Source organism: Convolutriloba macropyga, chromosome 6 (assembly GCF_964194025.1).
Source record: "Convolutriloba macropyga chromosome 6, txConMacr16.3, whole genome shotgun sequence".
In the NCBI taxonomy this organism is placed as follows: Eukaryota; Metazoa; Xenacoelomorpha; order Acoela; family Convolutidae; genus Convolutriloba; species Convolutriloba macropyga.
Window position 1 is genome coordinate 39,730,543 of NC_134473.1, and position 26,177 is coordinate 39,756,719.

Below are 26,177 nucleotides of genomic sequence, written 5' to 3' on the forward strand. Positions count from 1 at the left end.
TTTGTTTTTGTTATATTCTATAAATTTTACTATTTTACTGGTTTCCTTTTCGTCTATATAACTAGAATAACTTGAAATTATTAATTCATCATGCCAGGGATCCTTAGCATGGTTTATAAACTCTTTCTTTGTCCGATATTGTTTTCCACAAGCTAAACATTTTTTTAACTCATGGTAGTTTTCATAAATAGAATTTTCATTATCCATTTTTTACTCTTATTATAATTTTTTAATACATATATAATAACTAAGCTAGATGAACTTATAGAATTAAACTATCTAGAAAAACTAAACAGAAAAAATAGATTAGAAGATAAATTAAAGCAACAAGAATATTAGGGAGAAATAGAAGAGTTATTTGATCCTTTAACTAAAACGCTAAATGCAAACACTAAACGGAATCTAGCATTAGATGAACAAACATTGAGAGCAATAGATTGGCAAAATCAAGAGTCAGATAAACAAACTAAGATGATCCAGCAAGCTGGCCTCCAGTTTAATGAAGCTTTAATGAAGTCCAATGGCAAAACTGTAGAGGAAGCTCAAGATAAACCAGGACTTTTAGTAGATAAAGACACAGCTCAAATTATTAATTTAATGTCAGTTCAATCTAAGCCTCAATTAAAGTTAAAGTTCGGAAATTTAGATATTGGTGAATTTGAAATGAACGGTGTTAACCTTATTTACCAAGAAAATGCATTTATTGTTAAGCATAATATATATGAATTGTCAGACGAGTTTATAAACTTTCTTACTAACCCTAATAAAAAAAATGGTGAAATCGAGGAAGATGAAAACAAAAATAGAAGGTTTTTAAAGGATATTAGATATGATTTAGGAAAAGGGGTTAAAAAAAGCGCTAGATATAGAACAATAAAACGTATAATAGGGATAAAAGATGATGTATATGGTAGGGGATTAAATAAAAACCCAGACCCAAATAGTTTAATAGAAAGACTGGAATTATTAAGACTAGAAACAAAAGCTGGTCATGATGGATTATATGATGAAATGCTAGATATATCTAAGCAACTATTATCTATGAATATTATCAATCAAGAGCAACTAGATAATTTTGTTTTTAACTATGGTAAATGAGCAAGCTCACAACTTCGTTGATAGGTGAAACCATGACTACGTCCATAAAAAATGTGGAAAAACAACAACAACAACAACAACAACTATTAGCTAAAGAAGTATTCAGTCCTCAAATAACAAAGTTTAGAAGACAAAGAATAATACCATTATATAAAGATGAAACATCGTCAGCTGATTTAATTGATAAGTCATCTCTAAGTAAATACAATAATAATTATAACTTCATTTTAACTGTTTTAGATATATTCACGAAAAGTGCATGGGCTATTCCACTAAAGAATAAATCTGGTTTATCTATAACTAATGGTTTTAAAATAGTATTAAGTGAACATCCACAAGGTGGCTCTGAACCTAGAAAACCAGAAAAGTTATGGGTAGATAGAGGTAGTGAGTTTTACAATAAAACATTTAAATATTTACCTGAAGAATATGAAACAAAACTATATTCTACTTATAGTTATTTACAGGCTGTATTCACAGAGAGATTTAATACAACATTATTACATATAATAAATAAACCTATGTTCATCAATGGCGATGGTAATTGGGTAAATATATTAAATGATGCTGTTGTAACATATTACAATAACATTCACTCAACAATTAATATGACACTAGTTGACGCTTTTGATAATCCTGATAAAATTAAATACACTTTTAGTTTTAAAAATATTAAGGGTAAACCTGGCTACGCCCAACCTAAACTTAAAGTTAGTGATTATGTTAGAAATACAGATAAACGTAATATCTTCTCTAAGGGATACACTTCTAATTGGAATAGAGAATTGTTTAAAGTTAATGAAGTTCTAAAAACACAACCACCAACATAAAAAACAGAAGATATTAATGGTGAGACAAAAGAAGGTAAATATTACGAACAGGAATTATTAAAATCCGAATTTGACTTTGAATCTAATAATAAGGTTTTGGAATCATTAATTATAGACCTCCGGTCAGCTACGATGTAGATCAGGGAACCTGTTTCGCAGATTGACCTGCGGTCCTAAGTCTAATTCTAATTCTAAGTCTAAGTCTAATTGTAAGACTAATTATAAGTCTAATTACAAGACTAATTATTATTCTAATTATATGTAAACAAAAACAAAGATGACAAGAAATAGATTCAATCAAGCTAAACATAAATCAACATCAACATCAACAAACAACTTAAAACTAAGTAAGGCTCGTGGGTTATTCCTAGAAGATAATGATAATATTGATATGAAGGATACCTATAAAATTACAAATGTTCATCCTCCAATAGATAAAAAAGATGTTGTTAATAAAGAGTATTGTGACAATAACTTATTATCTTTTTCTAATAAAGTAGACATTCTATGTAGAAACATAACTGAACTAAGAAAGGGTGACTTTGATAAAGTCACAACTAAAACATTACAACTAAATGAAACACAATTTAATGAAGAACTAATTAATGAGTATATTGACTCAATAAAAGAAGTCAGAAACACTGTTAAGTTTTGTAATAAAGTTGCTGCAGATACTATCTCTAAATATAGTCAATTAAAACAAGAATTCGATAATTATAAGTTTAATCAGAATATCAAAAACATACAACTAGATGAAATCTTTACTACTGGGCTAAAAGATTTTAAAGAAGTTAATAAAAAGACTAATTCTTTTATAGATGAAGCCCTTTTAAAGAATAAAAGGACAATAGTACAATTGTAAAGTATAATTGCTATAGTTTTACGAAGTACACTAGTTGATGATAAAGAGCAAGCAAGACTTGAGATGCATTATGGTTTTAAACAAGAAGATATAACGAAAGAAATAGAAAGAATTTTTACTAATTAAAATAACCGAAACTATGACTAACCTAACAGCACCGAGTGAGATATTACTATATCCCAACTTGTCAACCGTTAATGAATAGTACATAAACGAAAAGATTCAAGCTAATAATAAATTTAACAACAATATTAACATTATAAAGGATATTAGAAATTATTATGAAACTGAAACCAATAACTATAATAAGAAGTTCAGTAGACATAAAAATTATATTAACGTAGCTGAGATAACAGAAATAGTATTATCATCATTAGCAACAACGGCAACAACAACATCAGTTGCATTAACAGGTATAGGATTACCTCATTCTATACCAACAGCTTTTGCTACAGCAACTGTTTGTGCTGCATTATCAAAAACAATTAATACTAAATTAAGAAATAAAATTATAAAGTATTCACAAATATATATTTTAAGTAAACAGTTTGGCGACAAGTTTAATAGACTATATACTAAATCAATGAATGATAATAAAATAGATAATGATGAGTATAATGAATTAGTTAAGGTATATGAGGATTATAAGAAGAACAAGAAAAACAAGTTGAGTGTTTTTTTTAAACTAAAGTTGTTAGTGTTTAGTTATAATAATGTGTTTAGTAATAATAATATTAGTATTAATATTTATCGATAATCAGAAACAAAATATATTTATAATCATAATCATAATCATAAATATAATATAATCATAATCATAAACATTATCATAAAAACATAATATAATCATAATCATAATCAAACAATTATCTCTTCTTAGTACCTAAGTATAACCCTCTTCCTTTTTGTACTACCTTTATACTTTCACCAGCAGTTGCAAATTTAAATAAAAATCAGGTGTGGCTGATAAAGCTGCTCTAGGGTTTCTAGAAGCAGCCGCACTTCCTATTTTACTTGCTATTTCTAATGCTCTTACTGGATTATTGGCAACTTTCTTTCCAAAGTTAACTGTAGCCCTACCCATACTTTTAAAGAAATCTTTCAATCCCTCTGCTTCTATTGTTGCATCGCTAACAGTCATTGACTTATTTCTCTTACACTTAACACAATTACCTTTTAACATTTTAGTACCTTTGAAGTAATAAAACCTCTTATGTTATTAGTACCACTATAATGTCTACCTCCACTACAATATGAATTAGTTTTGAACTTATTTAAAAGACTCATTTCTATATATAAAAAATAATGGAAGTTAAAAAGTATAATCCTTTTGTTGTTATTAAGCCTAAGCCTAAGACTACGGGTTCCACCCGCGAGCGAAGCTCGAAGCCTTAGCCCAAGCCCAAGGTTAGGCCAAAGGCTAAGATTACGCTTGAAGCTAAGGGTCTATCTCCAGAGAATAAAAAGAAATTAGATATTATTTATGCTAAGGGTTTTGTTAAGACTAGTAGGAAATAATGACAAGGACTATAGTTATAAATAGAACTATGACTTAATTATAACTATGACTTAATTATAACTAAGATTATATCTATGATATAATATCAACCATCTTATTACCATCACTATTCACACTAATAACATTTCTAGTTAAAACTAATGCATGACATATAACATCTGCAACTGCAGCACTAAATTTAATATTAAGTTGTATTGGTTGTGGTCCTATATGATCCCTTTGGTATCTAGTATCGAATACATATATCCTATAACTGCTTTCGAATGTTCTATGATTTATATATGGTTTTATATTATGTGGTAGCCCGTTATAATCTTCATTAAAGCTATCAATCTCTTTAAAAGCCTCATTATAATTATTGGTACCATAATTAATTTTCATTCTATCCTCGGAATAAAACTCACTACCAATCTTACAATAACTTTCAGTAACATTCATTAAATCAAATGTACTTGCATCATGAGTTTGTTAATTAACATTATTATTTTCAAAACCAACTATTATATATTGTGGTCTTTCCATCCCAGGTTCCATACCAAGATCAAACAAGAAGTTAGTAGCATTGGGCACATTCTTATAAAATGTCTTTCTTTCATAATAACTAAAGTCTACATTATTCATTTTATTTAAACCCTTTTGCACAATATTTCTATTATCATTACTAGGATCAATACTAGGTACACACCATGATATATCTCTAATTTCTATATTACCATCATTAGCAACTGCACCGGGATTAGCATTAACTCTATAAAGAGCTCTATCATTATTATTTCTTTTTAATGTTAGTTTAAATCCTAAACCATATATAATCTTTTCTAAATCCTTTACGAAACCAAATAGATCACTCATCTTGATCATCATATACATATGACCTCGTTCTGCAGCAATATGGTCACCTTTAAATTGACTATCTCTATTGCCTTGATTTCTAACAAAACCACTCTCATGATCATCATCAGTACTAGTTAATAATTTATACATCAATAGATTAGGATGACAGTGATCTATATATTCAATAGTCCTACCACCACTGGTTTCAAGTTTAACTGAACTAAACAATGCCATCATACCATAATTCACTAATCTGATTTTAGCATCATTAGCAAATGCACCACCAGCATCATCTGATACAACAAACTCTATCTCTAGATATGAATCACGCAAATTTAAATGATTCTCTTCTCTATTGAGAATGGTATTAATGTTCGTTTTGACTGTATTCATTGTTGCTAGATTATTAGGTTTACATTTTATAATCTTAATTTTGTGTGTATCATTATTATAACTATAAGTTGTATCCAAATTAAAATCCATTTTTATTAGATAAAAATTGACAGACAATTTAATCTTAAGGGAACTACAAAATATACATGAAGCTTTAACTAAAACTAAATAAGAGCATACACTTAACTTTAGAATGATAAAACCAACAAAAAAGTTTAACTTTAGTGAACCTATACTTAACTCGTCAAAATTAGGTTTAGTTAGATTATCTGTTTATAATTCGGTGTTTAATGTGAATAGAAGGAACAATCAATTCTTATATGTTACCCAAGGCGAAACATGGTCAGATACCCGTATTTTAGCTATTATACCAAGAGCATATTAATTATTCGAAAAAGCAGAATTATTAAAAGAAGAAACAAATGGTTATATTATAATAGAATCTGATAAGAATACAATGAAAAGTTTAATGGAAGTAAAACAAGGTGCATTTAACTTTGACATAGAAAATTCCATAGCCCCATTACTGGGCGTTAGAAAAATAGTATATGAACAAGGTAAAAATACATCTCAGAAAATTGTTGATATTATGGGTTTTAGTACTATTAACATTCATCGTAATGTGGTATCTGGTGTTAAAGATAATGGGAATAACACAGACATACTATAGACTTTTACTCTAACAGAACGACACTGCTATCTATTAAATATTATACCAACTAATATCTTATATCAAAATATAACTAAAGATAGAATAGAATATTTAGAGTTTCATATTAAAGATGAGCATGGAAGACCTATAGACTTTAAAGGTGATGTATTAAGTTTTACTTAACATCTAGTGTAACTAGCTGGGCGAAGCCCCATCTGGTGTAGATATAAGCTTAAACTTAACTTCAAAACTCTCCGATCCCAATTAATTCTTAGTTTACCATTAATATTTTTTTAAGTTATATCAATGACAATATAATTATGAGGCTCCTTCCATGCCTTATTACATATATTAGCAAAATCATTATAACTAAGTTCAACATTATTAAAGAAATCTTGATATATAGATATAAGGACTTTAACTCTTTGTTCAAATAAAATAAATAGATTTCAATTCTCTCTAACACTCTGTCTATCCAGAGAGAACAGGTTTTGATTAAGATATATCATATTGCAATAATTATGTCTACCTCTACAAAGGTATTCATTAATAACTGGTTCTTTGGCTCCAACATCATCGAAAATCATTAGTTTCTTTAAGTCTTTGGGTAGTTTATCAGGAGATGGTAAATCTTTTATATCTTTAATAAATTCTATAATTGCTTTTGGGTTTATTCTTTCTAATCCATTGTATTGATCACCAGTAGGTCCAATGATGTATAACATATCAATATATATACTAGCTAGAATTCGTTTTTTTAATAAGAATGTCTTACCACATTCACTGGGACCAGATATTATACATCTAATGTTTTCTGGGAATGTGGCTTCAGTCATTATATTATCATCATTTAGCCATGATTGTAGATCTTCATTTGTATTTACAGAGATAGTGTTAGTAGGACTATTGTTATTAGGTTTACCCTTTTGACAGGACTTCGTCCATGCTTCGCCCTGGGACTTCGTTCATCCGGGAACCGGTTCCACCGATGTTTGATCATGTTTTCCACCAAATAGACCTGCGAACGAGCTTTGCTCGTGGCTAGCCAAGCAGGTTCCCTGATATATAAAATTATCATCTGCGAAGCAGGTTCCCTGAATAAAATTAACATTATCATTAACATTATTATAATTATTATTATTATTATTATTATTATTATTAACATTATCATTAACATTATTAGCAAAGCTACTTCGTAGATCACTATCAATGTCATTATCATTATCATTAACATAATCATTAACATTAACATTATCATTATCATTAACATTATCATTATCATTAACATTATCATCAACATTATCATTATCATTAACATTGGGATTATCATTATCATTATCATTAACATTATCAACAACAAAATCATTATCATTATCATTAACATTATATTTATCATTAACATTACAATCTTAACAAAAACACTCACTATATATTCCTGGATACTTACATTGATTAACCAGAATTTTTAGAGCACTTTTAATTCTAAATCCTCTATCAATAAGATAGATCATATATAAACAATAAGCCCCACAATAAGATTCATCATATTGTTGTATTCTCTCATTTGAGTCTAGATCAACATATTCTTCTAAAAATAATGGTGGGGTTTCTACACCAAAACTATCAAAGTAATACACAGGACCACCTTCTCTTCATATAACTAAAACCCAAGGTGTACCATCAGTTGGATGTAGATTGACAATATGGTTGAAGTTAGGTTCCCCGATCAAGGAACCTGCTTCGCAGATCGGTGAAGCCGTTTCACGGATACTATCTGGAGTCTCATCTCTCATTACTATTTCAATTGGTGTTAGACTTATATCTTTTCCTATATCTTTTATTCTGATATCACTCATAGCATTATTATCAATATTAAATTTATTGTTGAATTCCTCAAAAGTTAGGATAAGCATTTTTTTATATAATAATATTTATATACAAAAAAGGATAAAGGTGGTATACTTTTTTTTTCTTTTTATTATAATTATATTTTGTTTTATAATATATGATTCAATACCGAGTAAATACACAAAACTGGAAGAAGACTTTGGTTGATTTATGAATAGGAATCTAGTTAGATTTGAATATGAAAAGTCACCATTACATACTATTGTTTATGGTGGAACTGGTACACGGAAAACATATTTTATTAGACAATACTTAAAATTATATTCAATTCAAAACCAAGACCAAAACCAAGACCAAAACCAAGACCAAAACCAAAACCAAGACCAAGCTAAAAAAATAGTTATAGTGTGTAAAGATCACAGAGACTGGATAGATCCTGAGTCTAATAAGTTTTATACTGGGTTTAATAAATGTGATATAAATATGATCACAAAAAATAAAATGCATAAGTTTCAAAATTGTGTAATAGTACGTGATGATATGGGTGATAGGTTAAATAAGGATATAGCTTATTATTTTACTGAAGGTAGACATTATAAAATTAAAATGACTGTAATGTGTCATAACCAGCTCAAATAATTAATACGGCAAGTATGATTTGTGATACTATTTATTTAACAACTTATAATGGACCTGATCTATTTAAAAACTTTAATGAGATATATAAATGTGAACATGACTTTGGTAAAAAATAATTAATGAGTCAAATAGTAAAACTTATAATCGTACAGATGGCATGTCAGATAAACTTCGTTATGGTATAATTAAATATAATAAGAAGGAAAATACTTTTATTGTTATTAATAGTAATAGAACAATGGTATATGATTCAAGAGTTGGTTTCCTTGATTTAAAAGCTCTTAGTTTAAAAGATAAATTAGAAAGAGAAGATATAAATAAACCTATAGGATATATGAAACCACTCATGATAAATACAACAGATAGAAATGTTATTAATCACGATAACTATAAATTCTATTTTTAATAAACTTCTTAAATTAAATAATATTAAAATACAGAATGATGTTTTAACTAAATAAATGATTATGGGAAAGGGTATAAAAATTTTATCAACTATTGGTGGAATTATAAGCTCAGGTTTCTTTATATTTAGTTATATTTATCCTGATATAATATCAAGAAATGCTGGGAGTGTAGCAATGGGAGCAAGCACAATGTTGAGTAGAGTAAATACATTAGTTAACGTTGGATATGCAGAAGAGTTGGATAATGATCTGCGAAGTAGCTTGGAGAACCACGAGCAAAGCTTGTTGGAGAACCACGAACAAAGTTCGTTCACTGATCTACGAAAAGCAATACAAGAAGAATATATAAATCGGTGTAGCTGTGACTTCGTTAATGAAGAGATGGGAATTTTCAATAGAAAGGGAGGAAAGTTTTTAACCAGACTATATGGAAATAATGAAGAATTTAGAGAAGAGATTATAAATTTTGTTAGAGATAAAAAAGAATGAGAGCTTGAATTGATTTTGGATAAGAGATGTAAAACTAATACACTCAATACGTTAGGAAATAAATATTTAGCAGAGTCTATCACATCTAAAGATCATACTAAAGATTTAATTGAAATCATGGTTAAATATTATCCGCGATGCAGTTCCACTGGTGGACAAAGTCCTATGATTAGGTAAATTTTAAAGTTTACCCTATTATAAATGCTTAGAGTGTAACTATAAATATGGAAACATTGCTGTTTTAAAATATCATTATGAATCATGTCATAAAGATAAAACTGATAAATGTATGTGTGGTAATATAATACTAAGTGGTATTTGTGCTAATAATTTTTCTCCGTGGGGTTGTTCTTTAAAAAATGAATCTAGTTCTAGTTCTAGCTCTAGCTCTAGCTCTAGTTCTAGTTCTGGTTCTAGTTCTAGCTCTAGTTCTAGTTCTAGTTCTGTTTCTGGTTCTGGTTCTTGTTCTGGTTCTAGTTCTGGTTCTAGTTCTGGTTCTATCTATGACTCTAACTCTAACTCAGATCCTAACTTTAACCCTAACCTTAACCCTAACCTTAAACCCAACATTAACCCTAACCTCAACCCTAACCTTAACCCTACCCATAACCCTAACCTTAGCCCAGAAGTCTTAATTAGAAGTTGTAATAAGTGTAATTATGTAAAACCACTAACTGATTTTGACGAGAGTAAGTATACATGTAGAAGTTGTACTTCAGCTAAAGTTAATTGTCCATATGGTACTTCTGTTGTGAAATATGATGGGATACGGGCTCATGTAAGGAAACAACATCCAGATGTAGAATTAACTAGAGGATTTAGTAGAAGCTTATTAGATAGAGACAAAATCCTAGAGCTGTAAGTCCTTTAGTTATTGTCCAAACAGAGGAAAATTGTTCATGTAAATACTATAATTTTGTATCATTTCTTATTAATAATGGAATAAATATAGAAAAAGTAAAAGAAAATATAAATTTATTGAAGAGTATAGATAATTTGAAATAAAAAGTATAAAAAAATATAAAAAAAAATATCAAAAAAGAGGGAATCACTCTTTAAGAGCGAAAAAGAGCGATCTTTCTACTGGGGGATCACTCCGAATAAGAGTGAATCGCTCTTAAAGAGTGAAATGTAAATTTTACTTTGATTTTTTGATTTTTTGTTTTATTTTTGATTTAAATTGATTTTTTATTGAATTTAGAGCTAATATATAGTAGTGGATAAAACAAGGATTCCAACAAACAGTAAAATTTGGCTCGATTCGACATGCGCGATTGGCGTTAGGAGAAAGGGACAATTTTTACTGGTGGTTGGAATCCTTGTTTTATCCACTACTTACTGGTTTCTCAAATGGGGACGGTTTCTTCATCAATATACCTAAAAATTGCATAATTCAAAAAAAATTTTCCTCGCTTTTGCGATCCTGTAACAGCCCAATTTCCCCTTGTTTCGTGCCCAATAAAAAACCTTGCTACGAGTACGCAGAAATTGTTCAAACAATACCCTCATACGTACACAATGAACGAATTTGACGGACTTTCTGCAGCCAATTTTAAATTTTAACAAAATGATGAATCTTAAATAAGCGCAGCGCAGATAACGAAAGTAAAAGTAGTAGTTTCTCCTATACTTGTTCTAAAGATTGACGGGAAGTTATAATCATCACGAGTTTTTGAAAAAAAACACACCAGTTATAATATGGGAGGAAATCCCACAGAAATAAAAACGAGGCAAAAATCCTGCGCCGGAGAGCGCAAGTGACTATTAAAGAGATCTCAACAATAGTTGAAGACCCAATCAAGTTTAGAAGGAGTAGAAAGCATTACAAACGCACATATAACAAAACAAAATATATCAAGCGACATGAAATGAGAGTTTTGAAGCAATTGCTTGCATACATTCTAATGGCTGATTTAGTTATTTTTTGCAATGTTTCTCGTTTTCGTTGAACTTGTGCTTCCGACCTTCTTTACCGTGCCATAACAAACTCCTGAACCAACTTTGTTCTTTGCATGGCTCCCAATATCGGGCTTACATTTGTCGGGCTTATTGATTTTAAGCTTGCAATCAAGACCTCTGTGAAAACGTTTTTGTTTCTTGGTAGATTCTCAGTCGTCGGATGTGCATTTTGCACGTTGCAAGAGATACTCGAAGTTAGCGCCTACTCTTGTTCCTGTTGAGGCGGCGGAAATATACACTCAAATCCCTCAACGGAATTCAGATTTTCAAAATCTACCAACTAAAGCTGGAACATTTGAAATTCTTTGTCTAATTAGGAATTCTTCACAATGCACAGCCGCACAGTTTTGGTATTCGCTAAAACATCCGACCACACTGATGTAAGACAGTTTCTGAATTGAAACTTGCATGAGGTCCTCTACTCATTATTCGTAGTTTCCGTCTGGATAGGAAGAGACACACAGCCAGCTCCACGAGCTCTTGATTCGACAAACAAAGCTCCTTACACAATTTTGCATGCTTCGCAACAAAGATTTACACTGCTATAAAAGCTCCAAAACCTCCCATCTCATCAAAAAGAGTGATCTTGAGATTTGTTCTTCACTAAATACTGATTTTTTCAAACTTGCTACAGCAAATTATGATGACATGATAGATTTGTCATTTGTCGATATGGATACCAGCAAATTTTCTGCCTCAAGTTTTTTTGTGATAGTAATAAATCTTCCACGGAATTAATATCTCTTGTGACTTCAGCATCCCCAATGCAAAGAAAATTGTCGTGGTCAATAACACGGGTCAAAGAATTCAGTAAGTTGAATTTTAAATTAAATTTTGAACTGAAAATATACAAAAATTAGCTTGTATTTATAGTGGTTATCTATGCGAAAATATACAGAGAAAATTTAGATTAGCTAAAATTGTTTTACAAGATTGGCATGTGAATAGATCTTAACTTCGAATCCCGGAGGTGATTTTCTATTTTCATCAGCATTCCACGAGAATCGTATATGGCTTGGGTACAATCGAGTTCATTAGTTGGAGGTCGGTGGATGTTAGAATCAGGTTTCTGTTGATGGGAAAATTTACTTCTGACATATGATTGGTAGGTCAATAAGATAATGATAGCGCCAAAACAAAATTAGAATTGAGTTTAGTTTTGTGGCCATTGCTTATCGACACAGCAATAAAGTTCGTCAGGTAAGTTCTCCTTTCGTTCTTTGAAACTTTAATGAAGAAAACTTCTAAATTTCTTGATGTTTCTTTGAAACCATCACATCCTCCCTCCTTTTTTAAGCAAGTTTGTGGGTATAGGTTCTCTAAATCTGTCGGGTTGTTTTCTGTTTCTTGTTGGTGTTCGTGAGGGCTCTGCGGTTTCGGGTTGTTGGTGCTCTGCAGATGATGTGGCTGCAGAAGCTTCATCTTGAAGTGAAGGTCCCACATCTGTGCTCTGAAGTTGTTGTTCTGATTGAGATATGGTCTCCTCCACTGCTGGTTCAGTTTTCACATTGTCCTCGTCTAGTCTCGCAATTTGGTTGTCGCTCACTAGAATAGTCAGTGCTGAGTTTTCGGACTGTATGAAAGATGGGTTCAAGCCCTTCCTGATGATGAAGGTAGCAGGAACTGTCTTTGTCTTTTCGTTGGCATTGAATAGAATGGGTTCGCACAAGTCGAATTCTGCTTTTGCTGGTAGTCTCACTCTGCGTCCCAACAAGAGTTTTGCTCCTCGTCTTTGAAGTGTTGCGATGTGTCATCAGTGCCCTTTGCAGGAATGCTCCAAATGACACATTAAGGTTGGGACTTCACGCTTGAAGTGCCCGCTTCACTGTCTGAACTGCTCTTTCAGCTAGTCCATTAGCTCATGGATCAAGAACGGGTGATTCTGTTTTCCTAATTCCCACTGATTCTAACATCCACTGACCTCCAACTAATGAACTCGATTGTATCCAAGCCATATATGATTCTCATGAAATGTTGATGAAAATAGAAAATCATCTCCGGGATTCGAAGTTAAGTTCTATTCACTTGCCAATCATGTAAAATATTTTTAGCTAATCTAAATTTTCTCTGTATATTTTTGCATAGATAACTACTATAAAATACAAGCTATTTTTTGTATATTTTCAGTTCAAAATTTATTTTAAAATTCAACTTATTGAATTCTTTGACCCGTGTTATCGACCACGACAAAAATCAAAAAGGGAGCATAGAGAAAAATCCTGTGATCAGTTTTTATAATGGAATGTTCACAATGGATGCAACTCAATTCAAGCTTGCTCCGATATTTGTAGAATGAGAGTACCATCCTTTAGAATCATTAAATAGAATTGAATTGGTGCAGGAGTTGTTGACCTCTAGCAACTAAACTTGAAAATTTTTTCCGATTCCATGACTGTAAGGACTAGCAAGGTATTATTTCAGAAAGATTATATGCCATTCGGCTAGCTTTTACGTCGCTTAACTTTCCAGTCTGCTTTTGTTTTTCAGATTTTATAAATAATTCAAAATTCTTTATATATTAAAGCAGTGCATGTGGTCTATGACAAATAGGCCTAAAATGGGTGAAATATCAAATGGCCTAAAATATTGAAATGCTGTTTTCTACTGAGAGAGGGGGGTGGGTAGTGATATATCAGAAGATATCCACCAGAATTGAGCCAATCACTTGATACTGAGCTCATTTGAATTTGAAACAACAAAAATTTGGCAAACTGCAAACAAACGAACAAACATCATTCGAGAGATCGGTTTAGAGAGATCATTCAATATTACGAATAGAGACTGCATTTTTACAAGTAGATGATGTATTTCCTATGGTTTGTTTACCAAATACAACTGTATTTATTGACATTTGGATAAACTTGACACTACAATAAACAGTCGTTCAATCAAAACTGTCAGAAACTTTGCTCTTTTTCAGTGGTGATTATGAGCTAATGCATGATGTATAAAATTTTTGTAAACAGTCCTTATTTAAAGATCTTTTATTGTTGACTGATTTCTGAACTTAACGTTTGCGTATTTGTGATACGCCCGCAAGGTGCAATTTAAGATACGAAAATATCATCAATTTCATTGAAGAGTTGTTGTGACCTCTTCGATAGAATTCAAACTTGCTCTCAACTCTAACCTTTCATTTAAAATTAGATCTCACTCTACGCTTAGATTGGATGATTATCTGAATGACAAAAACGTCATAAGCAGAGGTTATTTATAATCAACAGAAAACTTATTTATTGTCTATTTTCTTTCCGTTTTCTCAGTTGTCAAAAATTCGAAGGTTTTTACAAAATCCATTTTTGGTGACATTTATACTATCAGTTTAAAAAAATAGGTCAAATTTACAGAAATCTAATTTTAAAACAAAACACTTAAAATTTTAATCAGAAATCACCGAAAATATTATGTCAATTTGTTCGTATCTCTGGTGTTTGATAATTTCACTGTCTTGCGTGGCACCTTTATCAGGTAATCCCGCAGCTGTAAAAGAACAAATTTCTCTGAAACGTGAGAAGACTATTACGAATATAGTGAATGGTGTCCCTACGATTGACAAGAAGTTTTTCGCTCGTATCAATATGCCATATCGGGACAAGGTTTGCGGAGGAGTTGTGATCGACCGCTGGTGGGTTTTAACTGCAGCTAGATGTGTAGATCATGTATCTGATCATCAATATGAACGTAAGTTCACAAAAGTTCAGCCATTCTGAATCATAGGCTGAACATAACAAATTCAGAGGATTGTCGTACTGAATCACAGTATTTCAAGTGTTTCATTTTACAGTGAACAGATTCTTTTCATGTCATATTTTGGTCAGCAAACTTTGAATTCATACAAATTTGTATGAATTCAAAGTTTGCTGACCAAAATATGACATAAATAGAATCCAGAAAATCAAGAGATTCGCTGCGACAACAAAATTTGAAGGCAGATTGTGTGGAAAAACTCAGAAGAAAAATGAAAATTATTTCGTCGTTTATTGCGTAAATTGAAGTTTAAAATGAAGGATTTAAATAGCTCGAGATGTTTATATCTATTTGTTGGAAAAATGCATTTGAGTTCAAAATTCTGCAAGAAACTTGCAAGATTCTTGCAAGATTTCACATTCAAAAACTATTTAGATACAAAGTCAGCTTCAACCAGTTCTGCTGATCAAAATTCTTGTTACAGTCAATTCATTTGATTTTTAGTTAGTTGTAACTTCCAAAAACACTCTAATAGGTATTCCAGAATATAAAGTCTCTCAACATTCTTGCAAGGTTTGGCCAAAAATGTTTTCATTGATTTCTGTTCTGTAACTTGTTTAAAAAACAATAATTTGCTTAAAGGTTGTTTTCTGAAACATTTGTACCGTGATTTGTTCGCCTTGATTATTATCTTGCAAGTTTTGAATCATCTTGCAAGGTTCTTTCACGATTTGAATCCGCTCATCACCAGGGAAGAAAAACAGAATTTGTCATAATGAGCCTATGAATCAAATATTTTATCTAATCTGATCGTTCTTGTCTGAGTTCCGCCTAGTCAATAATGGTTATAGTCTGCTCACAACAAATGGGCTGCAAATGTCAATTTGAAGAACCTAATTGGAACATACAAATGAAAATGAGAAATGATGATTGAGTGGCCAGTTACTCTCAAACGGGTAAAATCCTTCTCAATGAATAACAGTATTTAAAATAAAAGTCAATCAACAATGAGAGCCATATTTTTGCTCCTGAAATCTCTTCTCTAAATGAACGCGCGCATTCTTCTTTTGAAATCACTAGTGCTTTCAAACTTATCATTTTCGGCAATCTTTTTTTTCAAAAGTTATCCGCAAAAACCTAAAACGCCTGAATCGACAGATTAACTGGGGTATAATTGTGTTCTTTTTACGCAAAAAGTTTGAAAAAGCAAGAGAGCTGCTAATACAGACAAAGAACCTACCAGCTAATGTCGCTAATCAAATTTCATTATGATATAGCTAGGCAAGAAAATTTTTTTGAAAAATTTCGGGTATCTGAGTCTTCATCAAAACACTCAAACAAAGCATTTCCAAATTAGACAGAATGTCAAACCCAACTGTGGAATGAACCTGATTGTTCGTCAACGCGTACAAAAATGGAATAAATTACCAAAATGGCTTCGGTTGGCAGAAAATGAAAACATTTTTATGAAAACGTTAAATGTTTTCTTGCTCTCAGAAAATAAAAAAATTTTTTTTGAATAGTAACGTAGGAGCTTTTAATATTTAGGAAGACAACAATCGGGAGACAACTTCTTTTTAGGAAGACAACAATCGGGAGAAAAATTTAAAATGGGTTTCGTTAAGAAAATTGATTGTTGTTTATTATTTTGCTTGAATGATTTGAAGTATTTTTTGTTTCAAGTGTATTTAACTATATTAACTATATGGTTACAATTTTAATTTACTTGTTGTAAAAATTCGAGACTGATTCAGCAAAAAAAATCAGAAAAGCATTTAGCTACCAAATTAGTAGTTACGTCAATCAGCAACTTTGATTCGATTTTTGAGAACCTTGGGGAAGATATTAAAAATATTTAATGTTCTTAAATTGAACTAAGATTTCAGCTTGACAGTTTGGCCAGTTGTCTGAGAGAATAAAAACTACCATTGAAATGTTACGGAACTTACACTTTTTCCATTTTTCCATAATGCAGATAGCTTACTCTAAGACCGCGATGTCCAGACCACGATGTCAGACCGCGATGACGAGACGGGGATGTCTACTTATATCCGAACTTTTGTGCGTTCAAAAAAGCCTGTGTCCATACTGGATAGCTCTGTTGTGAAAAATATTTAAGATTGAAGAAGAAAACTTGAAGTGCTCGTTTCTGGACGAGCTAAATTTATTTGTTTGCTCTGAAAGTACACTAAATTTTACAATTTATTTTTTTTCAGAAATATAAAACCTCTCCATCTGTTTTTTTTTTAAAAATCTATGAGTCAGATTTGAGGTTTCTCTTTTTTTCTTAGAGTTGAAGAGGAAATTATAATTGCCTGCACAATCTTCGCTTGCAAGAGTCTCTACCGTCAAGTAAAATTGTGAATGCATGTAAGATATGCGTGCATGCTTAACTTGCCCCCTTCTACCGTACATATTCCGGTATGGACGGCGTGCCGACAGTAAACCAAACGGTAATCGCAACTGGTCTTGCGAGATTAAATGTGAAAAGCGTTTCTGAATGTGTTTCTTTGCTTTTGAACTTTTTTTTCGTTTTGGATGAGAGTTCGATATTCCCCTCGCGCTCATTGCGCCAATAAACCTCAGCTACACAAAAAGTATGTGGTGTTCAATGCAGGTGAAATTACCTATTCCGGGGGATACTTCACTTGGGGATCTTTCAAAAGTAACTTGCAAGTGAGTTAATTGGTTTTAGTTCGCAATGTGTTCATTGAGATTGGAAACTTCACCACTGGCAGTCAGCAGAAGAAGACGTACAAGGCCAAGGCCATCGTAATACATCCCATGTTAGTAATAGTTACAAGGAGGCTCGGAAATGTGCGTTCGCACATGATGTTCCGATCCCGCCCATCCACGTTTTCATTTATTAGTCTGCCAAATGAGGAAGAGAAAGAAAAGGTTCAAAAACTCTCATATCCTTCAGCAAGCAATTAAAGCTGGATTAGAGAGCCCATGAGACATACCCTAAATGAGAGTACTGGATGAGATACACCCAAAAACAAATACTAGCAAACATTAATTACGACCAAAACTCGATGAAAATATTTAAAAAACAGAAAACAACAAAATGAAGCAGGAATCTTATAAAACCCTATCTAAACAAATCAACCTTTACTTCATTAGATGTTCACTGGATAAGACATAAGACCTCTCAATAATGCGACTCAGTGACAGGGCGACAATAAAGAGCAAAAAGGACAGAGTTCAAAAATACAATTCTTTTTTTTTGAAAACAACCAATTTTAAATTGATTGAAACGAAAGCACTTCGAATCAATTCGGCTCATTAGGAAGGCTAATTTATCCGTTAGCAATTGAGACGTGTCGTTATCCGTAATATGCTGGACGACTGAAAAGCTAACAGCGCCAATTGGGCCAACCCATTATTGTGATAATGTGGAAAGGAAACAGAAAACTCAGAATGAGCGGATATCCAAAAGTCGCACACTTTTTTAATAAAAATTCGTCGAACCAAACCCAAGACACCATTGGTTGAAAATAAAACTATTATAACGATTGGATTTTGGTCTACTGGAAAAAAGATGCGAACTATCGTTAAAGAGACTAAGCTACAAAATTGATAGAAATAATATAAAAGTGACATCAACTGATTTTTTAAAAGAAATTTTTTTAATAGTTCCAACAAACTATAAGCTGTGAGCTTTAAACAAAAACAGATCATTTTGCAACTGCTCGGGAATCCAGTTGTGCTTGTTATTAAAGAAGCCAAATCGTAGGACGGCAAAAACAGCAAATACGGGTGAACTAGAAATTCCGCGAACAATTTATTGAAGCCACGGTGTTAAATCCATTATATCTATAATACAATAAAAAAAACCATTAAAAATTATAAACTGATGAAAGCCCTAAATGATTTTTTTCAGTCCCTTTGATTTCAACTTGGTCTTCTAAGTAAAGCGTCTTTGTGGAAAAGACAACAAAATGAACACCAAAAATACTGACCAGGATCGGAAACTTGCAAAATTCTAATGAAAACACATTTCTAAGCCCTATAAACATCTGTCAAAACATAACCAACAGCAAAAGGGATTAGAGCAAAAAATATTGAGTTCTGTCAATAATAAGACTTAGTTACTTGTAGGCGACAAAGACCTTAAAAAATGGAATAACAAAAATGTTTTCTATAAAGAAAATAATTGAAAGTCTATAAAATATAAACTATAACAATGAACTGAAATCAGGAAACAGATTCAGTTAAACAGTCATGGAAACGTTCAAAGCGTTTAATTTTCAAGAAAATACGGAATCAAAACAAAAAGAACGACATTTAGAGGCAAAATGTCCTAAAAAATTTTGCAAGAGCACGGATGCGCAGTTGTCAAAACTATTGGCTCTTAACTGCAGTAATTGAACAGGTTCTTTTGCGCATTTCGTCAATGGCAGTTACAACTACATTTAGTGTGATAAGTTGAAAAGACAACAAATAACAACCCAGATACTTGGGAAAAAAGCAAAAGTTGGGAAATACAAAATTATTTTCTTAAAATAATTATCTGGAAGTCATTAAAACTTTTAGCTCTAATCGAAAATCAGTAAATAGATTCGTTTAACCGTCTATAGAAGCAATTAGGGTTTTTCATTGACAGGGATATGCCGTAGGAAAACGGAAAGAACCACAATTACAGGCAAAGACAGAAATCAAAGAAGTTTTGAGAGAAAGGCTTCGCAGTCGTTAAAACAATCAGCTATTCACAGAAGTCGTTAAAAATTTTAATTAGCGTAGTTTTTCAATGCCAATTAGCGCTATAATTATTATGTTTAGCTGAAAAGGAATAAACAACAACTTCAAATACAGGAAAACATGCAAAAATTCACAAAACTTTCATCAAATTTTGTACTAAGTAAGCCAAAAAGCATTACTTAAAATAATACCAATATAAAGAGTATTTTTTTTCTCCGCTTGGAATTTATTTTTCACTGTACTATAATTTGAGACTAAGCTACATTTGGACAGAAATAAGATTAAAAACTGACAAATATCAAAACTTCACTAACATCCTCTTAAAACAAATACATATACAAAGTTATGAGAGGCATTAGATAATAATCGAACGCATTGCATAGGCTCATCTGCAGCTCCTTAGGAACCTATTTGAATCATTTATTAATAGCACGTTGTCATGCGGCTGCAAAAAGTTCTACAAATGAATCTAAAACTAAAGGAAATCATTTAAAATTTATAAAAACATTTTCAAAGCCATCTAAACTATGAGTTTTTCTCTGAAGACAAACTATGTTTTCATATGGCCTAATTTTGTTTAAATAGGATTGATAGTCATTGATTGGGCCGCCATTTGAAATAATTCATGTCAGTAATCAACATAAAATAACGAAACTGCACAAAAAATTTTGAGAATGATCGCCCTAATATAATCCGAATAATTATTGATTGTAAGAATCCACGATAAATTGACCCCTAGCCCCGATTCTTCTCAGCGTACAACAAAAACAAATATTTAGTCCATATATTGGCAAAATAGATTGTTCATTAAATGAAATATTTCAATAAATCGCAAACAAATCATGCACTTTTTGTAATTTTTAGGTCTATTTTTCAAAAACCGGCTAAAATTTAATTTCAGAAAACTCTTACAGGAAGCAAATGTACAGCTATTTTTTCAAGGATTTTTTAAAAGTTGAGGCAGCAGACGTTAGGCCACTGCTCCCTGTAAATTTAAACGAAGTAGGAAACAAAAGCTTATTTAGAACCCTTCTTGAGTTAAAAAAGGTACCAAACTCGAAAAATTTAGTAGAAATATTAATCAAAAAGCTCAATTAAAACAAGTTGGCGAGCCTTCTCGTTCCTAAACCGTAAAATCAATAACATTGTTTTTAACATTAGTAAAATATCAGAAGGAATCAAAATTTCCTTAAAAATTACGAAAACTCAGAATAGAAGCCAAAAGAAAACAGGAACGACTCTTTGAAAACGGATTTTTTGTTGATTGAGCTTCATTTGACTGTAAGTTATATTTGTCAGCAACAAAAACTCGATATGAAAAGTGACTATTCTATAGGTGATTAAAAACAAGAAAAAATGCGAAGAATAGCTAAAAAAAAACAGCTCTCAAATAGATTTCGAGTTTTTTTTATAATAAACCCAGCCATGAGACCAAAACTAGCTTTTTTGCCTTTCGTCTATTAGGAAGGCCAAATTGTTTCATTTATTAGCATGAAATGTAATCTTGAATTAATAGTTTTACAGAAAAAACCCTAATTTGAACAAAAATTATGCCAAAAGTGAACAAAATGTCCTGTGTTCACACAAAAATTTAAACCTCGATAACTCCTCGAAAAAACAAAATTCAGAAAAATCTTTTCAATTTTGAATTCTACGCTGGACGAGTTTTTTAATGATACCACTCACATTTCTCTACGATGAATATATCGATCGGCCAAAATTGACTGAACAAAAAAAACCCATTTGAGTATATAGTTCCTCCCCCGCATGTGGGTCGGAACAATTAGCACGTTCATAACTACCAAAACACAGACATTAAGTCCACCAAGTTTATCTCGAGCCAGTTTCACCAGCTTTTCTTAGTAATCATTTTAGGCTCGAAAACACATCTTTTGTTTGTTTGTGATTGATCCAAAATCCGATTACTCCAAAAACTCCAACAGCTCGATAACTGCGATGACTAGACAGAACTTTTTGGAAATTGCCCCCCCCGTATGAACCTCTATAATTCCTACTTTGAAATTTTATAACTGTACAAATAATTTTTACTGTTTCTGTAAGCAATATTCAATGCCTAATTATCGTAATTGTTTTTTATTCTAATCATTTCTTTTTTGATGTACGGTGTCAGGACAATTTATTCAGTTCCATTTTACCCAATGTCATTATACCCAATGCCAATTTACCCAACCTGCCATTTTACCCAATGCCAACTTACCCAATTGTCCCTATTGCTAAATTTACCAGAACGACTATTTAGCCAAATATATAATTCAGTGGCCCGTGTGACTTGATATCAAGATATCACAACCGAACGTGGAATTAGCCGACTATATAACTAAATGGCACGTGGGACTTGATTTTAAACTATCACAACAGAACATGGGATTATATTTTCCACATAAATGTTTTAAATCATCCTTGTAATAGCGACTGCTCTAGTTTTTGCCCAGATCTACGGAAACTTCCTATGAGATCATTTTCAAAAGTTTGTCATAGATTTTTTTTAAAATTTCAAGCGAATAAATTTCATAGTTGAATAAACTTTGTCAACCCCAACCCTTCAACTAAGTAGGAGCCGCCTAAAAAATAATATTGTTTGATATTTTAGGCCATCTAGTTTGCACGAAGCGTCCTCCTATTATTTTCAAGAAAGTAGTAAAATATGTGATAAAGTTGTACAGATATGTTTGAACACGTATCTCAAATCACTTTGTATTCAGTATTTAGAAACTCAAAGCCGATTTATTTTCTAACACTTCGAGGCCATTTATTGAGCTGCAGTCATTTGTTATTAAAAATAGATGGATGAACATTTCATAACGCACTCCATGAACATTTGATGGTTTTTCTCCTGGAATTTTTAAGACAAATTTCTACCAAAAAGTTTCCAGAAAGCGACTTCTGTAAAAAATTCAATCACATCTCAAAAATTTTTTCTAACCAATTGTATTGAATAACAACTGGCTACACCATGGAAGTAAAAACATAATGAGACTAGCAGGTCTTTTTTCGTTGACTTTATATACGGCTTAAGAAAATAGAGGAATGTAAAAAAACTTTATAGCGTGAAATAAACACTTTTTCCTATCAAGATAGCAGAAGTAGCTATTTTTCTGCAAAAGATGCACGCTTGTTTTTTTTTACAAAATATCAACAGAACTTAAAAAATCAGAAGTACGTCAACACAAGTAAAATTGGAATGCACTAAAAAATTCCGTTGAAATTTAGTAGAATTCATATTCAAATCGTCTGGCAGCAACTGTTGAAAGATTTTACACTTCTGAGAAAGCGCTAACTCACATTCAATGCCTAACAATTAGGAGCGGTAGACAACATACATTTTAATACACATTAACTGAAGATATTATATTGAGGAAATCAACCATATTCATTTTTTTCTATGAGCCGTCTAATACATCTCAAATGTCTTAATAATCCATTCAGTACAAAATAGCAGTATAAAGAGACGCAGCATAACACAAAATTTTGAAAAATCCGCTTGTTGGAAAGATACACAAGATCGATGATCAATTTCCATAGTTAGTCAATTACCAATGACTGGCATGAAAAAGAAAAGAATGCCAACTTCTTTATTTTCATCCGTTAATATTTCATTTTTAATAACCGGAAACGCATTATGTTGCGTCACCCTGCAATTAGAAACCAATTCCATGATGCAACGATTTGCTGATTTTTTGAAAATAAAATTAGTCAATTCGATTAAACGGAAACTGAGATATCAGTTCACTTTAGCTGCGTTTTCATAGTAGAATTGAACGCTTATCTAGGATAATCTTGCAAGATTCTGACAGAATCTTGGAAAATGGTAGAACCTTTTCCATTTTTTTAAAAAAAATTTAGTATATATTGCAAGATAATCTGTGATTATCTGTGATCTTTAATTTGTGATTGCTTCGCTCAAAGAAACCGTACACTTTTACTCATAGTTGACTGGATTTAAGTTGTGCTTTAATAATTAGAGATAACTGATTTTTGCTTTAAACGATCTCTTAAAACTCGACGGAACTAACTTTGAAGAATCTTGCAAGATAGCGATCGTCTTGCAACAACTTGCAATATCTTGGCAATATAATCATATAGGGTATCGACTAGGGTTAAGCATGGGTCTCGAATTTAAAAAGATAATGCTCGGTTATTGTCGTATGATTATACAACCAGGATAGAACCAAATAGTCTATGAAAGGACTCAATTGTGCCTGCAGCAAACATTGGAGTTGGAGTTCGAAAAAAGTTTTTACGCTGAATTTTAGCTTGCTTCAACAAAATGTGACGCTTGCTTATAGCTCGACTTTAAAACTAGCACGGGTCTTTCGTGAGGTACAAAGTTTTCATGTTTGGCTCAAAAATTTTTATGCAAGCATAGAATTTGGCAATACAGGTAGCGTAGTCAAAGGGTGTTCCGTCGATTAGGTAAATGCTAATAAATTTTGACAATGTTTGCTAAAATGAGTAAATATAGGACGAAATAATTTTCCTTTTTTCTAATTTTTACAATTCAAACGACTGAAGAGAACCCAATGTTTTCATTGAAAATGAGTCGGCGACTGACACAAATAACAATAATTAGGCTGATTCGATCAAGCAACATGGTTATACAACCAGCTTGAGACTATCGGGGAAGTTGCTTCGTTGAAATGTGGTTTTGGCATTGCTTTGTGGATGGCTTAGCATCAGCAGCATCAAAGATAAAAAGAACAAAAGTCTTTCCATATAAACATTTCTACAATTCATGAACAGACGTGAGCTTTACTAGGTGTAGGAGAGTTTATTTTTAGTCACTATTGACCACTTCGAATCTTTTGATGAGACGATGTGACATTTTTATTTCTCTTCTTCAATACTTTAGGTACAACTTAACAACAAACTCGCATGATATAGCCCTCATCAAACTGGTCAAGAGAGCACCGATGTTCAGAGTCGCCGAACTGTGCAGTGAACCCGTCGAATACGGAACTGAGGTGGGAGCATGTGGTCTCGGATCCACCCCCGCTCGCCATCCATCCCCTTCCGCCTCACTACACGAAATATTCTTGCGTGGAATCTTTTTCTCATTCGCCAGTTTCTTCGAGATTGATTTTTGCCCAGATGACCAAGTGTGCACGGAACCCATCACAGACGGTGCCAGCATTTGCAACCTGGATGAGGGAAGCCCCCTTTATAAACTCCAGTGCCATTCCAGAGCTGCAGAATGTATTTTGGGAATCGCCAGTCATTTTGTTGCAAGTGAACACTCCGAAATAAACTGCAGTGGTGGCAGCAACTTTGCAAGTGTGCCGCATCCTTATGAATGGATTTCTGAGACGATTGTTTTCGATTTTCTTTTCAACAGTGGACACCTTGACCGTTCTTTCTAATCATAATTGAGTGAATTTCTTGGCTGCAAAATCGTTACAGCTAAGATGCTTACACGAATCAGTAGTCCTCTTTCTAACTTTCAGTCGATCTTTCTGCCAAACCATCGTGTCTTTCAGAGCTTTAAGGCATTAAAGGACTTAAAACTGCTTCCGCGAGGAACAAAAACCAAATAGCAACTTTGAGTGAAACATAACATGGTGCTACATATAAAGCTCCAATAACAGAACCCAACACTTTACGCTTTTTTTCAAAATTATAAATTTAGACCCTTATAATAGGTTTACCCTTGTTCTTGTACCCTTCTAATAGCCTGAACTCGCCATTACACAATCATATTCAACGAAGGTGAAAAAAATGTATATGGCATATTCTATGATGATGGAAAACGGTAATTTAGTGAGATTGGTCATCATTAAATTTAGCTGCCCTTTGTATTGTTAGTTTTCTTGACTTTTATCAGTTGAATTTTGAAGAATAATTGGTTTTAAACCTATTTAGGAGGTCGGCAATCACAGATGGTTGTCGTATAGTACAGTGGACCTTGTCACGAAGAGATATACTGTTGATGAAAGCTTTCAAGGATTCTGAAAACAATAGATAAACAAACTGTAGTTTTAATTTCTCATTTGCCTTTGGAACATGAAGGTCCAGTAGAAGCTGACAATTTCTTCAGTGATCATTTGACTTCTGACGTGCCAGGGAGAAAATTTAATAAACGAATGTTCAAACTAGCTGAAACGTTTTACCTATTCTGAGATAAAATATTTGAAAAAAAAGCAAATGAAAAGATTTAATTGAGGCAATTTTGAAGAAGCTTTGAAGTTGTTTTAAAGGCAGGTTTTGTTAATGATAGGTTTTAAATTGAATCATAGGTTTCTCG

At 32.1% G+C, this 26,177-nt stretch overlaps 2 protein-coding genes across 2 annotated transcripts in view; one reads left to right on the forward strand and one right to left on the reverse strand.

Annotated features, from left to right (window-relative positions):
• Nucleotides 1–26,177, reverse strand: part of LOC142341678 (protein rogdi homolog) — a 415,549-nt gene that overhangs the window by 271,341 nt on the left and 118,031 nt on the right. The gene's annotated exons all lie outside the window — the stretch shown is intronic.
• LOC142340976 (brachyurin-like) lies at nt 14,723–25,775 on the forward strand. The gene is made up of 3 exons (XM_075391777.1): nt 14,723–15,211; nt 17,913–18,003; nt 24,789–25,775. Exons 1-3 carry the CDS (start codon nt 14,935–14,937, stop codon nt 25,294–25,296), a joined length of 876 nt encoding a protein of 291 aa, XP_075247892.1. The 5' UTR covers nt 14,723–14,934; the 3' UTR covers nt 25,297–25,775.